This window comes from Ursus maritimus, unplaced genomic scaffold, assembly GCF_017311325.1.
Source record: "Ursus maritimus isolate PB19 unplaced genomic scaffold, ASM1731132v1 scaffold_8, whole genome shotgun sequence".
NCBI lineage: Eukaryota > Metazoa > Chordata > Mammalia > Carnivora > Ursidae > Ursus > Ursus maritimus.
This window is the reverse complement of record NW_024426996.1, coordinates 17987827-18006435: the sequence shown is the minus strand read 5'-3', so window position 1 is coordinate 18006435 and position 18609 is coordinate 17987827. Positions and strand designations below refer to the sequence as shown.

The 18609-nt window shown below is 38.5% G+C and overlaps 1 protein-coding gene across 2 annotated transcripts in view; it reads left to right on the top strand.

The window, feature by feature from the left end:
- Nucleotides 1-1294: 1294 nt before the first annotated feature.
- The window catches only part of LOC103665355 (vesicle-associated membrane protein 8-like), a 30623-nt gene continuing 13308 nt past the window's right edge, over nt 1295-18609 (top strand). Inside the window, exons 1-4 of one of the 2 annotated variants that reach the window (XM_040624836.1) lie at nt 1295-1713; nt 5070-5140; nt 8869-8965; nt 17390-17548. In XM_040624836.1, coding sequence (XP_040480770.1) covers nt 1636-1713; nt 5070-5140; nt 8869-8965; nt 17390-17548 — 405 coding nt within the window. In that variant the 5' untranslated portion in view covers nt 1295-1635. The remainder of the gene's footprint in view (nt 1714-5069; nt 5141-8868; nt 8966-17389; nt 17549-18609) is intronic. The other variant, XM_040624837.1, reaches the window with a different exon arrangement.

Below are 18609 nucleotides of genomic sequence, written 5' to 3'. Positions count from 1 at the left end.
CAGACAAGTTTTGCTACTTCCTACTCAAATCCAATTTGATTGCACTGGGCTAAAACAAACTCCATTGACTACCTGTCTTCACCTCTGGCAATCACCCCAGAAGGACATCGATTGTTTTTCCTTGAGAGTTATACCACCGGGAGCAAGAAAGTAATTCTCACTAATGTATTTATCACACTAAGAGTGCAACTGCTTATCTACGGTGTGCTAAGTATTTTGTATGATTACTTAATTTAAACTGGGCAACTATCTCCATTTTATAGATTAGGAAACTGAGTCTCAGAAAGGTTAAGTTACAATGAGGGCGCAGGGTATATGGCAATGTCTATATTTAATCCAAGTCTGTCTGATTTCTTTTCACTCTACCACTGGCACCCTGCTAATGAAAATATATACACTTACCTGAAGCTTATATTTTTAAAAATGCCAACTTATTCTACCACCCCTCCCCCTCTCATCTCCTACCCACTCTACCACACACCTTTCCTCTGCCACACTCACTCACACCCATTCCCCAAACCCACCTGCCTGCTCCAAGCCTTTACAGAAGCTGTTGCCTCTGTTTAGAGTGTCCTAGCCTTCCTCCCCACTTAAAGAATTCCAATTCCTCCTAAGTCAGGCAGCTCTCCCAAGAATTAGCTGCCTCCACTCCAGCTTCTGCAACTTAGTTTATCTTTCCACCACAACCTGCACATATCACTTGAGATTGGCATCTGTCTGCACATGCCTCTGTAACTACTTCCAGAAAGAACCCCTCCCAGCCAGGGCCCAGGGCCTGCATGTTAGCATCCTCGCACTGTGAGTTCAACAAACACTAGTTGAGTTAATGGATGAATTTTATTTTAAATCAAGGTCTATACTTTTCATGTTCTAGGCTGTGAATGAAGTTAGGTAGGTAGTACTGTGAAGTACACTGGCTCTCACCAAATGACTTTTTTCAATGGGTTAAAAATTTTTAATTGTTAAGATTGTGGTTAAATATTCATAACATAAAATTTACCATTTTAACTGTACATGTTTAAGTGTACAATTCTGTGGCATTAAGTATGTCCACATTGTTGTGCAATAATTATCACCATCCATTTCCAAAACTTTGTCATCTTCCCCAACTGAAACTCTGTACCCATTTCACACTAACTCCCCATTCCTCCCTCCTCCCTCCCCCCTACTCCCCACACCTACAACCACCATTCTAATTTGTCTCTATAAATCTGACTACTCTAGGTACCTCATGTAAGTGTAATCATATAATATTTGTTATTTTATGACTGACTTACTTCACTTAGCATAAAGTCTTCTAGGTTCATCCATGTTCTAGCATGTGTCAGGATTTTCTTCCTTTTTAAGGCTGAATATACCACATTTTATGTATGCATTCAACTAGCGATGGATTAATTAAGGATAACCAGGAAGGAGAAAGGTTTCACTCACCCAAAGACAGTTTTTCACGAAACCCCGCCCCCGTCTTATCATAGGCTCAGCCCAGGCCAGGGTTGGCCCCGCCTCCCTCCCTGCCAATCAATCGCTCCTCGCGCCTGCGCAAGCACCGTCTGGAGTCCCGCCCCAGACACCGCCCCGAGGCCGTCCCAGGCGGTTAAGTCCGGCCGAAGCCTTTCCTTCACTGGCCCGCCCACCATGACGATCACCTACAGCTGTATTGCTAATGGCCGAGCGGTCCTAGCGGAGCTGGCCCTGACCGGCGGCTCCTATCAGGTACCTCTGGGTTCGGACCTCCGCCTCGGCAGGTCCCGCCTCTTCAAGAGTGGCGCCTGCCGGGCCCGCCCCTCAGGACGCCGCGCTGCTGGGGAGGGGCCCCGCCCCGCGAGAGGCTGGCTTCTGTGAGCCGCGGAGCCTGTGAGCCCGAGAATCCGGACCGCGGGGTCGCACGTGCGCCACCTAGGGGTTAGGGTTGGTGGTGCACGCGACCTATTTGGAGGCGATTAGCAGCCTCGTGCAGTTGCAATTCCGAGACCCTTAAATATTTTATCTCTCCTGCGGAGAAATGACTTGCAGTTCAGCACACATTTATTGAACATGTGTTAGTTGCATAATCCCGGGATAAAGGTGTAGGGGATGCAGCAATGAAGAAAAGACGGGACCTGGAGTTGCCCCTTGATGAGCTCTTTGTCTCTTTTGACCAAGGGCTGTATACAGTTTGTCCTACAGTGTAAAAGCCTTCCAGTTGGAGATAGGTCGAGGTTGCTCCGGTAGCATTCAGGATGGTAGCTGCTGGTGACCACAGCAGAGGTGATATTAGGATGGTTGGCTTAGGAGCCTTGTAAGAGTTAGTCTTCGCCTGAGGCATGAAAGGGAAATGGGTATTCCATTCAGATGGAACAGTATGGTGTGTTTGTTTGGGGAACCTCAGGAACCTCAGTGTGACTAGAACACAGGGTCACAGTATGTAGGGCTAAAGATGAGGCCAAGAAAGCAGACAAGATAGTTAATGAAGGGTCCTATATTATTCATTTTCTTATCGTAGGGAAACTGGGGACCAATGAAATAGGGGAATAGCAGGATCTGATTCATCTCTGGAAAACTTGGTTTGGTTGTAATACGGAAGGTGAACTGGAGGGGAGAGAACCAGTTAGGATGGCATTGTTGTAGATTCTGTAGGAGATTGAAGGGTGTGAGTGAAGGGCAGCGAGGGTGCAGATGGAAAGGAGGGGGCAGATCCTAAACAGACTGTAAAACTAAGGGAACTGGGTCATGCCTAGAACGATTCTCAATTTTTTTTCAATCTTTTTTCCCCAGAATTATTAAGACATAATTCACATATCACGGTGTATAAATTTAAGGTGTATGACATGATAATTTGTCAAATTTTTTTCTCAGGTGGCATTAAACAAGATTGAAACTACAGATGGAGGAGCGGGATTGCGAGGGAGGAAGTCAGAGGGAATGCAAGGGAGGAGAGTACAGTTTGGGACACGTTGAATTTTGTTGCCTGTTGGAAGTGGCCAATCTATTTGTGTCTTTCTTCCTCCACCTTATTCCCAAAAGACTTAAGTCAAAAAATGTCCGTTAGGTAGCACTAATAGGTAGCATTCAGAGGGTCATGGCTAACAGTTGAAGCTAGTAGAAGAGGGTAGAAAAGAAAAGTATGAGAGTGAGGAGAGAAGAGGACCAAAAGTCAGAACACCGTTTAGGAGCAGGATAGAGAAGTGGGACCCCAAATGAGAGCACTGGTGTCCTGAAAGCCAAGAGAAGAAAGTTACAAGAATGTTTTATTGATCTAAAGAAGTTGAACAAGATCTAAAAGGTGCTCATTGGGCTCTACAATTAGATGATTGGTGGGGGTGCCTGGGTGGCTCAGTCGGTTAAGCATCTGACTTCGCCACAGGCCCTGATCTCAGGGGTCCTGGGATCGAGCCCCATGTTGAGCCCCACATTGGGCTCCCTGCTCAGTGGGGAGTCTGCTTCTCCCTCTCCCTCTACCCCCTGCTCCTGCTCTCTCTCTCACTCATACTCTCTCTCAAATAAAATAAATAAAAGTCTTAAAAAAAAAAAAAGATGACTGGTGACCTTACAGGTAGCAGTTTGGAAGAAGCGGTAGAGGCAGAAGCCAGATTGCTTGAGGCCAACTGAATGGGAGATGAGGAAGTCGGGAGAGTGAAGTTAGACATTCTCAGCATTTTTTTTTAAGATTGATTGATTGATTGATTTGACAGAGAGAGAGACAGCCAGCGAGAGAGGGAACACAAGCAGGGGGAGTGGGAGAGGAAGAAGCAGGCTCCCAGCAGAGGAGCCTGATGTGGGACTTGATCCCATAGCGCCGGGTTGACGCTTAATGACTGCGCCACCCAGGCGCCCCTAGGCATTCTAAGCATTTAGAAAGGGAGTGAGATAGGGTGAAAGCTAAAGAAACATGGTCCAGGAAGGGGCCTCATTTTTCAAAACAGGGAAGACTTTCAGTGTATGGTAGGCTATTGGGAAGCATTTGACTTGGTTCCGGCTCAGGTCATGATCTTACAGTTGTGGGATCGAGCCCTGGAATCTCATGGGTTGTGAGATCAAGCCCCACGTCGGGCTCCAGGCTCAGTGGGACATCTGCCGGAGACTCTCTCCCCCCACCCTTTCACCCACCCCCAAGCACGTGTGTTCTCTCTCTCAAATAAATAAATAAATCTTAAAAAAAAAAAAAAAGAAAAGAAAGAATGTGGCTATTCAAGTTTTCCTGGGTAACTTTCAGTTTCCTTTCACACTTCTAAAGTAAATTAATAGGACTCCATACAATTAACCATATTTAAGATATTCTGGATAATCGTCAACAACTTGCACATTTTCCCGCAGGGAATGAGCCTTACAAGAAACAGAAATTAAAAACCTTGACAGTTATTTGGTTCATAGAAAGAAATCAGTGAATAATATCAAATTAAAATTTTTATCTTAATCAAAATAAGGAAAGAAGAATGCTGAAAAAAAGAAAGCGAAAGAGAGAGAAAGGGAAACCTTAGGATATTCAGAGAATAAGGGCTGAATACTTTTTTTTAAGATTTATTTTTATTTTAAAGAGAGAGAGAGCTCAGACAGGGGAGGGGCAAAGGGGGAGAGAAAATCTCAAGCAGACTCCCTGCTGAGCATGGAGCCCACCCACCCCACCCCCGCAACACAAGGCTCAATCTCATAACCCTGAGATCATGTCCTGAACTGAAATCGAGAGTTGGACACTTAACCGTGAGCCACCCAGGCCCCCCAAGGGTGAATACTTTTAATCCATTAACATTTTTAGGTATAGTTTCAGTGACTAGAAGTCACTGAAAAGATGTTTGATTAGATAGTGCTTCCTAAGCCTTAAAGCCAGATGAAAGATGTGACTCTAAGACTGATTAGTACAACCTATATTTGCACACAAGTATATGTATAGTTGTGTAATTTTAATATTTTCCTTCATAGTCAAATGACTATTTCATAACTTGCGTCTAACCACACATTATGACTAACTACCCATTGGTTCTCCTAGTGAACAGTTGTTCTTTAATAAACCAAACCATTGGTAAATTTAGGGAGAGGAATAATTAAAGACACTACAATGTTCCACAAAGTAAATGCTGATAATTTATTTTTAGGAAGCAGTGGCAACAGTGCTTAAACTCGTGCTTCTTAGAGCTGAGCCAAAGACCATAATGCAGATGGGAAGGTAAGGTCTATTCTCATAAAAGTCTGCTTGCTTTTTAACACTAGTAATGACATGAGGGGGAAAATTGTTAGTTGCATGTGCTCTCAGTTGAACCCTCAGAAAGGAGAACTTCTGTATGTAAAAGTGTAAGATCAAATGAGAATGATTTACACCAAATTCAAGATAGTGGTTACCTCTGCAAAGGGAAGGGAGGAAAAATGAAGTTGGGGAAGGGTATCCATGGGACATAAATTGTTATCTATAACCAGATGGTGGATCTAAAATATTCTTGTTATCTTATTCTCCAAACTTTTTTAGTATACCCAAAATATTTCATTAATAAAAAAGGAAACTTTCACTTGAAAAATCTTTAATAAAACCACTCTAAGCTACACTTGGGACACAACATGATATGGCCTAAACCAGTCTTGACAACATTTTGCTAGTAAAAAAACAGGTGGGAAATAAGAGCATCTATTACTTTTAGACTCATCTGTTTTTTTTTAAGAGCAGGTTTGTTTTAACCTTTATATTGTAGAATAAAACAAAATATAAGAACCACATCACGTGAAAGTATAGCTTTTATAAAGCTTTAAAAGAGAACCTCCCCACCAACTCCAGCTACCACCTAAGCCAAAAATATGGAATACTGTCAGCCATCCCCAAAACTCCCCGCCACACGTCCTATCCCATCCACAGCTTCCTCCCTCTTCCCCAACTCAACCACCACTCCAGCCCCTATCGCAGTCATTTACCCTGGGTCTTCATTGCCTCAGCACCTAAATATGCAACCTCACACACAAGAGCCTGATCCTGCCCGGTTTTTCTCTTTTGGTGTCTTTTAAATCTCTTTAATCTATATTTTCCCCCTCCATCGCTTTCTTTTCCTTACGGATTATCATTGAAGAGCCTGTAGAGTGTAGTTTCCCACTCCCTGGTTTTGCTGATTGCATATTCAGAACACAGTCCACCATGTTTAACGTGGCTGGATCCACAGGCTGGATCCCTTCTGTGAGACTATAGGTGTTTTTTTCCATCAGATGGTACATGTGTCTACTGACATTTCCTTTTTTTTTTTTTTAAGATTTTATTTATTTATTCGACAGAGATAGAGACAGCCAGCAAGAGAGGGAACACAAGCAGGGGGAGTGGGAGAGGAAGAAGCAGGCTCGTAGCAGAGGAGCCTGATGTGGGACTCGATCCCATAACGCCGGGATCACGCCCTGAGCCAAAGGCAGACGCTTAACGACTGCACCACCCAGGCGCCCCTACTTTTCCTTTTGACATGCTAGCAGCCAGTGATATTCCTTGCCTATATCCTGGACCCATTCACTGATTGGGGAGTGCAAAATGGTGCTATTCTAGCTTTGTTCTCACTTATTCGCCAGCATGATTTCAAAAGGAGGTTCTTTTCTCATCTCCTATTTGCTTTCCTGTATTGTGCATTCTGATTGGAATCTTTTGAGGATCTCTTCCTGAACTGATTCGTATATGCAGCTGCCTGTTCTGCATCTCTGTTGGATGCCTGATGGGCATCTCAAACTTATGTCCAAAACCAAGCCCCCCACCCTGCAGTCTTGCACATATCACTCTTCTGGTTCCTCAGGCCTAAAACCTGTGAAATCCTTGACTTTTGTCTCCTTGACATCCAAACCCAATCGATCAGCAAATCCTGTTTCCTTTCCCTTCCAAATATCCAGAATCCAACCGCCTCCAGCCCTACCACGGGAACCACGCCATCATCTCTTGTCTGGGTTCCTCCACACAAAGTTAGGTTCATTTTTGTCATCATGGTTTTTCATTTTCAAGGATTTCTCAAAGTTTGATTTAATAGCTTTTATGATTAAGCAGAATATGCATGTGGTTCCAAAGTCAAATTGAGAAAACAAGTTTTCTTTAATAAGTCCCACTTTCAGGGGCCCCTGGGTGGCACAGTCGTTAAGCGTCTGCCTTCTGCTCAGGGCATGATCCCAGCGTTCTGGGATTGAGCCCCACATCAGGCTCCTCCGCTATGAGCCTGCTTCTTCCTCCCCCACTCCCCTGCTTGTGTTCCCTCTCTTGCTGGCTGTCTCTGTCAAATAAATAAATAAAATCTTAAAAAAAAAAAAAGAAGTCCAATTTTCAAAAAAATAAAAATAAAAAGAATCTAATTTTCATTCCTTTCCTCTCCACACTGTTCTCCCTTCCCACCTAGACAAGTAACCATTCTGAAAAAGTTTTCAGTTTGCCGTTTTCTTTTTTTTTTTTTCCTTTTTCTTTTCTCTTCTCTTCTTTTCTTTTCTTTTCTATAAGAGACACACGTGCGTTTCCCTTCAGGGAGCGTATGAGAATGATAGATAAGTCGTAGTACCTCATACACACTTTTCCTCATCTTGCCTTTGTTAGTTACAGTGTATCCTAGTCATCGCGTATTCAAGTTTTTTAACTTTTAAAGATGGTTTCTGAATGTTACTCACTAATAACATACTAAGCATAAATTTAAAATATTTCTTCCTCACATCCAATATCAATTTACTTCAAATCACATATATGCCTTTCAGAGAGATGATAGAATTAGCAACTCTTTTTCAACAAAGACTCCTCCCAACTTAGAAATAAAAATATTTTCCAGGTAGGGATTATGTGTATCAGTCAATATCATCATTAAAAATATTTGTAGCATATTGTATTCATGATATGATATGAAGGATTTACCTGGAAAAGGTGGGCACATACTTTAAATTTTCTGCCTCTGGGATCATCTTTTCTCCCTGTTTCTGAGATTTGTCATTTTTGTGTACATCCAGTTTAGCATTTGACCAGGTCTGTGCCTGCTAACCATTTGGATAGATGACTTTTTAATGGATACATGACTTTTAATCTAGTCATTAGATTAAAAGTCTAGGCACCAAGCAACTATTTTTGTTGCCATGTTTTTAAATATTCTGGATTGTTGGGCAGTAAATATGGAGGCACTTTCCAAGAGTCTTCTAGCTTCCTAATATGTGACTCTGAGAAGGCAAAAAAGGTCAGAGAAGATACACTTTCACATTCTATAGAGGTGTTTAATTTCCCCCTTCCCAATTCATCCTGTTCGTCGGAATATTTAGTATTGGCAGTTTACAACTTTTAAATTCTAATCTATCAATATAGAAAGCCAAGAAGTACCAAAATTAAATATGTCCACCTAATATATAGGGATAGTAAAAATCAGTGAACATAGCATTTTCTATTTGATGAGAATCTTTATTCAGTCTTGGAATGAGTAATTATCTATCGAAGCCATTTTTTTAAGATTGTATTTATTTATTTGAGAGAGAGAGAACACAAGCGGCGGGGGGGGGGGGAGCAGGAGGGAGGCAGAGGGGGAGGCAGACTCCCCGCCAAGCAGGGAGCCCTATGTGGGGCTCCATCCCAGTACCCCGGGATCACAACCCAAGCCGGAGGCAGACACTTAACTGACTGAGCCCCGCAGGCACCCCTATCAAAGCTATTTTAAATATGGGTAGATAAATAGAATGATAGAGTTTTCTCTTTATTGTATTTCATTTTTACTGATGAAATTTTAAATACATATTCTAATTTAATAGAGTTTTTATTTAACATGATTTAATTTTTCACATGTATGAAAGATTTTCTAATTCTTATTATAAAACGTTATCTATACAACTTGTATACACTACTGAGAGCTTGGAAATAAAAGCAGATTCTCTACGAAGGTACTTAATTTCTTCAATGTTATCATGTAAATGAATGTATTCTTTTCAAAGCTTTGTCTACCACACTCTCTTTATTGATGGAATCACATACCTATGTGCTACAGACAATGCCTTGGATACCATAACACCATCTGCATTTCTTAAAAATGTAAGTAATTTCTTATGCTACTTCAAGGACTTTTTCAGTTATTGAAGTTATGAGGTCTTTGTTTTATCGTGTGTTAGTAGTAGTGTCACTACCTAAAAGCAGATCACTCATTTGTCTATAAAGCAGAGCTATTAATGACCTTCAGAGATTTCTTTTCTTTTGTCTTTTTTTTTTTTTTTTTTTACTTTCAGAGATTTCTTACCCCTGTTCTTCATCTGCCCTGTTTCCACATTTCTCCCAACCCTAAAGCAAGGTCTGCAAAGACTACCCACACAGATCTATTAGACTCTCTCTTTGTATTTATCTTGTTCTTTAAAAATAAGAAATTAAACTTTACTAATATTTAATATACCATTTCAATAACATGTGTATTTAATTTACAAACAGGGGTGCCTTGGATGGCTCAGTTCGTTAGGCATACAACTCTTGATTTTGGCTCAGGTCATGACCTCAGGATCATAGGATCAAGCCCCACATCAGGCTCCCTGCTCAGCTGGGAATGTGCTTGGGATTCTCTCTCTGCCCCTCCCCCCATTTGTGCGTGCTCTCTCTCTAAAATAAGTAAATAGATCTTTCCTAAAATAAATAAATAAATAAGTAAAAAACATTAATGGAAAAATCAGTCAGAAATACTATAGTTACTAACAGTTATTCTCCAGTCATATTCATGAATCATGCATATACTTTGTTAGCATACTACCTTGCTTTAACACAATTCAAACTGTAATCACATATAGAATCAAGGATTATAAGGACTAATACTGAAATTCACTCTTCAAACACACCTTAATAATTGCTAGAGTCTAGATGCTAAGCACTGTTAGCCATTTAAGTGACTATACTCTAATTTTTCTCCCTCTCTGCTACTATGACAAAACATCCGAACTTTACCATCTTTTCAAAACCAGATGATACCAAATTGCCAACCACATGCATTTTACCACTATTTCTGGGGAATACAACATTGAGTACAAACATTTGCAAGAATTCCTTCTTGAGACTTTGAAATGTCCTATAACAACCATAAGGGTTTGGAAAAAGAAAAAAGAAAAAAACAACCATAAGGGTTTGAAAGATAGTACCATGACATTCAGTTGGGATTGTTTTGTCATCGTTGAATGGATTTTGGGGGGGGGGGGAGGCAAAATAAAAAACACTTATTTAGAAAATATCATGGACTCCCATCTTTCTTTGCCTGCCAGAGGTGAACATCTGCTCTTCCCCTCAAGTCCTTAGACATACCAAAGACTCAAAGTGCATTTGCGGTCTCACTGTGTGAGACTGTGATCTGTACTACAGCAGTGGAGAAGACTGGGCAAGCACAGTTTTCGTAAATACTGCAGATTTGATTAGAAAGGACACCCTGCCACTAAAAAGCTAGAAATAGTGTGGAAATAGAATATTCTTTTATTTCACATTTCTGCCAGACTTTGCTTCAAATAAACATTTGCTCTGTAATTCTCCAGTTGAAATTATCTATATAGGTTAAATATTTCCATTAATGTCCCCAGGTTAGTGATACTTTTCTGAGAAATCCTTTGATGTCGCAAGAACATTTTTCTCCTTCAAATGCAGTTGCTACAGATTTTCAACAAGTATTAGGAAAGTATATGGTATGTAACCTCCAACTGTACCCCTAAACATTGTACTAGAGCTGACAAAACAGTTTGGAATTAGGAGATAAGAGCTATAAGATGAGTGAGAATGGAGAACTTCTATCTTTATGTAATGATAAAGAATGATATTCTTGACATACAAATAAGTTAATAAAACAAGATAGAGAAAGTATGTATGGTATACTATTGTTTACCATTCTTATTTGCAACCATTTAAGAAAGCAGGAGTAAATACAAATATATGTATTTGCTTGCTTATAGTAAAAAAAGGGGGGGATGGGGGCAAGAAAAGGATAAACCAAAAACATTTTAATCATTGCCTGTGTAGGGATAGGGGACAGGAATAGGAACTAGGCCTCTCTGAATGAAACTTGTTTTCCAGATTGGACTTTAGAACCATGTTAATATTTTACATAATTATAAAATAAAAAATAAAAGTATATAAAATTATAAAATTAAATATTTAAAAAATTGTCCATAGAGTGAAATAAGACAGTCAGAAGAGGACAAATACCTAAGTAATCAGATTCATAAAGACAAAAAGTAGAATATTTGTTGCCAGAGCCTGGGGGAAAGGGGTGAGGAGGAATTAGTGTTTAATAGTACAGAGTTTCAGTTTGGGAAGAGAGAAAATGTTCTGGAGATGGTGGTGATGATAATTGCACAACAATGTGAATATACTTAATGTCTCTGAACTATAAAGTTAAAAATCATTGTAATTATAAATTTGTTATGTAAATCTTACCATAATAATTGTTTTAATTTTAAAAAGTAATCCCTAAAACTCAAAAGAAAAAAACATTAAGAACCTAATTGTGTATTGAGTTGATGGCTTGAAAAGACAGCAAAAATTTATTTCAAGTGATTTTAAAACACAATAATCCGATTGTATATTCCTAGTGAGAGTATACCCTAATAACAAAAGAACTAAAAATAAATCTTAAAGTATTTATTTTTAAGTGTCACATTGTTAGTGATAACATTGGGTTGCTATTCTAAAATTGGTTTGTATAGATATATTACTTTGCATAATCAAGTTAATGTCATTAGGAATCAAGATTTTCAGCAAGAGTTGCAAATGTAAGGTCAAAGAATTAAGTAAACCTTATAATCCTAAATTTTAATTGAAAATTAAATATTTTTAAAAGAAAATCAAATTGTGACAATTTTTAATTGAAAATTAAGTATTGAGTTTTTTTTTTTTTTTAAAGATTTTATTTTTAAATAACCTCTATACCCAGTGTGGGGCTCAAACTCATGACGCCCAAGATCAAGAGTTACATGCTCCACCGACTGAGCCAGCCAGGCGCCCCGAAAATTTTTTCATTGAAAATATATCACATGAATAATTTTCTCTTTCAAAAAAAGGTACTTCCCAGAGTATCTATTGAAAAACATTAGAAATAATGAGCAACCCAGGAGCAGTGTGACCCCTTAGCATCTAAATTATAGTCTCTAAATACCATTTCACACTAAAAGGAACCTGCCTGATTGCAGATATCAGGCAGGAAACATACAAGCCAGAAGCATTTGGTCATACCAGAAGCAAGGAAGCCATCAAAGTTCACTGTGCTCATGTCCAAAGACTTTAGGAGCCAACTTAGAGAGGCTAACACTGGTCAGTAATGGGATAGCTTGAAAGTGGGAAAGAATAATAACTGCAGTGGCTTGTAACACATCAAATATGTTAAATTCCATCAGTTCCTAGATACTATCAAAGACGAAATAATCCCTCATCAGTCAACTCTGGAAGATACTAAGGATCCACCTCATCACTCTAAAAACCAATACATAAAAGACTCAATCATTTATTCTGACTTTCCTATATGAACTGTACCTCAAAGAAAACAAGTAGTTGCTAGGGAAAAGGTTCTTTTGGTCTTTATAGAAGTATTCCAGCTAATAAACAAAGAAGAGGTGATAAATTTCACTATTTTATTATCCCTGATGAAATAATGGATTTAAGCAGTCATAATCAATGACTGAAAAAAATCAGGTGAGAAGCTGGTAAGGAACTTCATAACAGAGGAAACGGGCTCAAAACACCTAAAACCATTGATTATTCCTAAGGTCACAATAAGGGAGATGATCAATCATTAGTTATGTTTCCTGTCGTTACACAATGAGTAGTATATTGCACACATCTGAAGTATGCTTGCCCAAAACAACAAACCTGAATATGACCAAGCCTTCATATCGAACTACCAGTTTACGGGAAATAGAGAGATCAGTGACCACACTGCATGATACCACAGCAATGCAATCAGCAAAATCCAGAATATGAGAAGATCTGTAAGACCATCCAATTTCTTCAACAAATAAATTGCAACAGGGAAAAAGTTAAGGAGAACTCACAGAATGAGACTTACACATATCAACTAAATGTGGACTTTGGATCTTGGATCAACAAAACAAGTGTTAAAAAAAAAAACAAACCTGATTTGTTTTTGATAAATATGTACACAAACTGGATGTTTGATGATATTAAGGAATTTTTGTAGATATGATAATTATGTTGTGGTTTTATTTTTAAGAAAAATGAGGCTATATCTTTTAGAGATACAAACTGAGGTATTTACAGATTAAAATACTATAACGTCTGGGATTTGCTTTGAAATAATACATTTGGGGAAGGGGTAATCAGTAGTAGCACAGATGCAACAAGATTGGCTATGTGTTGACACTAGGTGATGGTACATAGGGATTGATTATACCTTCTCTCTCATTTGTATATGTTTGAACTTTTCCAAAATAAAATATTCTAAGTATACCTGTTTTAGTTTTCTCTTATGTATCTAACAAATCAGCAGCCTAAAAGAGCACGCACTTAACATCTCATAGTTCTTGTGGGTCAGGAATCCAGGACCCACTTAACAGGCTCTCTTCTCAGGGTCTCACAAAGCTGCGGTGAGGATCGTCAGCCAGGCTGCGTTCTCATCCAGAAGCCCGGGAAGATTCGGCTTCCAGGCTCATTTAGAGCCTGTTGCAGGATTCGTTTTCTTATAGTTGTGCCAGGGATGCAGGTTTTTGCTGGCTGTTGGCCAGGGGACACCCTCAGATCCTAGAGACTGATAATAGTTCCTTGCTACTTTGCTGCTTGCTTCTCGAGGCCAGCAGAACAATCTCCCTACTCCAGTTTACTGAATTTTATATAATGTGACATAATCAGAGGAGTGACATCCTAATACCTTTGCTATTAGTTAGAAGCAAGTTATACTTGGGGGGGGGTTTTCAAGAATGTGATACATCGGGGGTCACCATAGGGTGTGTCCACCACAATGTGTGAAAAATAATTAAGGATAGATGCTTTTATATTAAATTCATAAATTTTCTTGTGAAGAATTCTGCATATTCAACACAGCCAAAATATATTATTGACATAGCTCCCTGAAGACTAGTTACCATATGAAAATATGCACATTTTAAGCAGTTAACACATCTGACATCAAAGAAATTTCTGTTTAACATTTATAAGCTAACCTGGTAAGCATTAAATCTGTAGAAAATTTTATAAAAGTTGTTGAATTTCTTATACAATAGTTAACAAGATAAAAATAGTTTTGAGATTTAAATATATACGTGTGCGTGTGTGTGTGTGTGTGTGTGTATAGAAGCTGAATGTCAATGAATGGACTATGAATACATTATTCTAACAAAACTTAAATGATTCCCTTGGATTAAAAAATAAGCTTTTTTTAAAAGGAGAGAAAGAGAAAAAAGGAACAAAAAAAATTAATCATTGATCTTAACTTGATTATATCTGCAAAGACCTTATTTCCAGGTAAGGTCACATTCACAGCTATCTGGTGTTAAGAATTGCACATATCTTTTTGGAGGGACACAAATTCAGCTAGCAACCTTTTTTTTCTACATTTACCTAGTGAGCTCCTCACAGAACATCAATTGTAAATTGCATGGTCCAATAATCAGCAAGATCAGAGTTCTGTTTAAGGTGGATTTGAGGGGGGCCTGGGTGGCTCAGCTGAGTGTCTGCCTTGGGCTCAGGTAATGGTCCCAGGGTCCTGGGATTGAGCCCTGTGGCGGGCTCCCTGCCCAGCGGGGAGTCTGCTACTCTCTCTCTCCCTCTGCCCCTCCTCCCACTTGGGCGTGCCCTCTCTCGCTCTCGCTTGCTCTCTCTCAAATAAATAAATAAAACATTTATTTTAAAAAGATTTTTTTAAAAAAATGGGTGATTTGATCACTTGCCAAAGAGCAGGGGTTTCTAATATTTTTTACTTAAAAAATAATTATCATTAATAAAGTAAAATAACACAAAAGTATATAAAGCAAAATATGAATATCTCCTACAATTTCAATCAAAGGCCCTGAAGTGAGCACTCTTAACAGACAGCCTAGTGTATAACCTTCCAGAATGATTTACGTATAAATATGCATATAAATAAATATATAATAAGTATATGTGAATATACATTTTATATGCATATATGTTTATAATATATGTAACATAAGTTATATGTACCTTCTAAGTTCACAAAACTGAGTTCATTAATGCAATGGGTAAAGGCTTGATCTCTGAAGCCTGAGTCTGTCCTTGTTTTGCTGGGTAACAATTTGGTGACCTTATTACTTTCAGTCTCAGTTTTCTTTCTTTCTTTTTCTTTTTTTTTTTAATTTTAAGTAGGCTCCACACCCAACGTGGGGTTTGAGCTCAAGACCCCGAGATCAAGAGTCAAGCACTCTAGCAACTGCACCAGTCAGGCACCCCTCAGTTTTCTTCTTAAGAAAATAAAAGATGATAAAAATACTACTTTATATGGTGGTTTGGGAATTAAATGAGTTAATATGAGTTAATATGTGTGAAGTGCTTAAAACAGTAGCTGGTACATATTAAGTGTTCAATAAGTTATTATTTGATACTGTTCTGCAGCTGCAGCTTACTTTTTTATATAACACTCTATCGTAGAGATCATTTTTGTTTAATATGGATAAAGTAGAAGACAAAAATAGGAACAAAGGACAAGAACAATGAATGGAAAACAGTAACAAATATGGTAGATATTAGTCCAACTCTATCAATAATCACTTTAAAAGTTAATGGTCTAAATACAACAATTAAGAGAGAGATTGTCAGATTGGATCCAAAAACTGTCAAGAGAATGAGAAGACAAGCCACAGACTGGAAAAAAATATTTGCGAAAGACATATCTATTATCCAAAATAGACAACTGTGAAAACTCAACAATTAGATGGTAAACAATCTGATTCAAAAAAGGGCCAAAGGGGCACTTGGCTGGCTCAGTCGGTAGAGCGTGTGACCCTCGACCTTGGGGTTGTGGGTGTGAGCCCCATGATGGATGTAGAGATTACTTAAAAAAATAAAGTCTTTAAAATAAATGGGCCACTGACCTGAATGGATGGTCTCACCAAAGAAGATCTACAGGTGGCAAATAAACAGGAAAGATGTTCAATATAACACATCATTAGGGAATTGCAAATTAAAGCAACAATAAGATACCCCTACATACTTATTAGAAAGGCCAAAATTCAGGGGCGCCTGGTGGCACAGCGGTTAAGCGTCTGCCTTCGGCTCAGGGCGTGATCCCGGCGTTATGGGATCGAGGCCCACATCAGGCCCCTCCGCTGGGAGCCTGCTTCTTCCTCTCCCACTCCCCCTGCTTGTGTTTCCTCTTTCGCTGGCTGTCTCTATCTCTGTCGAATAAATAAATAAAATCTTAAAAAAAAAAAAGAAAGGCCAAAATTCAAAATGCTGACGACACATAATGTTGACAAGGATGTGGAGCAATAGGAAGTCATATTCACTGCTGATGGGAATGCAAAATGGAACAGTCACTTTGGAAGATAGTTAGGCAGTTTCTTACAAAACTAAACATACTCTTACCATAAGATCCAGCAATCACTCCCTTGGTGTTCACATGAGTTGAAAAATTATGTCCACACAAAAACCTGCATACAAGTGTTATAGCAGCATTATTGATAATTGCCAAAACATGGAAACAACCAAGATGTCTTCCCATGGGGTAAATGGATAGACTGTGGTACATCCAAACAATTGACTGTTATTCAACACTAAAAAGAAATGAGCAAACAACCCATGAAAAGATATGGGGGAACCTTAAATGCATATTACTAAGTGAAAAAAAGCCAATATGAAAAGGCTACTTGATTCCAACTATATGACATTCCGGAAAAGACAAAGCTATGTGGACAATAAAAAGACCAATTGCTGCTAGGGCTTAGGGAGAAGGGATGCTTGAATAGGTGGAGCACAGAGGATTTTAAGGGCAGTGAAACTGTTCTGTATGATACTATACTGGTGAATACATGTCATTACACATTTGTCCAAACCGAAGGAATGTACAACACCAACAGTGAACCGTAATGTAAACTATAGACTTTGGGTGATAATGATATATCAATGGAGGCTCCTCCATTGTAGCAAACGTACCGCCCTGGTGTGAGATGTTGATAGGGACCTGGGGCGGCAGGGGTGGAGGGGATAAGGGTATGTGAAGACTCTGTACTTTCCACTCAAATTTACTGTGACCCTAAAACTTCTCTTTAAAAATCTATATAAATATATAAATAAACAACTTAAAAAAAAAAAAGACTTTCACCACTGATTGAATACATTGAAATATTGCTCTCCCATCCATCCCCCCTCTTTTCTTAGCAAGATGAAGGTGGGACAATCTGAAGCTTAGTTGATTCCTTATGCTGAAAAACAAGTGAAATGTACCTTTGACACTTCTGTTCAATTTGTACAATATACTATAATAGATTTCAATTATAGAAAATAATATTTGTATTATATTTCACTTCTATATAGATGAAATACAATAACAATCAAGATGGTAGCTCGATATCTACACTAAGGAGTCAAGTAACTGATGTAAAAAATATTATGTCCCAAAATATTGATGAAATTTTGGAAAGCGAAAACAGATTGAACATCGTCACTGATAGAACTAATGATCTCCAAACAACTGTAAGTGATGCTCACCTGTCTTGATACTTAAATAGTGCTTAAAACAAATGGCCAAAAGCAAATACATACCAGGGATACTGTGAGATAATCCTATGTTGCCCAACTATGGCTTTATCCAAAAATGATTGGAATGCAACTAAAATATTTTTAAAAATTATAAAACAATGAAAATTAAAAGCCCATTAAAGTAATAGGTAGTTATTTGCATAACAGATGTATTTCTTACGTTAAGAAAGATATGGGTTAGTCAACAAATAAATTGCAAGGGAAAAAAAAGAGGGAGAACTTACCAAAAAATGGGTTGAGAAGGTGTATCAATTGCAATGTGTGGTCCTTATTTGGAATTTGACTCAAACAAACTATAAAAATGAAAATTTGTAACTTCATAAAATAATCAGATATTTGAACTCTGATATTAAATGACATTGAAGAGTATTATAAATTTTAGGTGTGATAATGGTATTGTGGTTACGCTTTAAAGAGTCATTACTTATTAGAGATACATGTTAAAATATTTTGAGTGAATTTTTATAATGTCTGAGCTTCAGAATAGTTCAGGAGTAGAATAGGGTATAAATGAAACAAAATTGGCCATAAATTGATAACTATTAAAACTAGTTGTTGAGGGTGCCTGGGTGGCTCAGTCAGTTGAGTCTGCCTTTGGCTCAGGCTATGATCCTGGGGTCCTGGGATCAAGCCCCAATTCAGGCTTCCTGCTCAGCGGGGAGTCTGCTTCTCCCTCTCCCTCAGCACCCCCTAGCTCATGCTTTCTCTCTTTCAAATAAATAAATAAAATTGTAAAAAAAAGAAAGAAAGAAAAAAAAAAAAACCTGGATGTTGAGTATATAGGGGTTCATTATACCATTCTGTCAACTTTTGTATATGTTCAAAATTCTCTATTAGAAAATACTTTTAAAGCAATTAGTAAGGATCGAACAGTTATTTACCTTAGAGCATTTTAAATTTTATTTTTACCGATCTTTTCTAGAAACACAGCCGCCATGTAAAACAAAATACGCACATACTTTTTACTCACCAAGTTCTATTGATTCTGCCTCCTA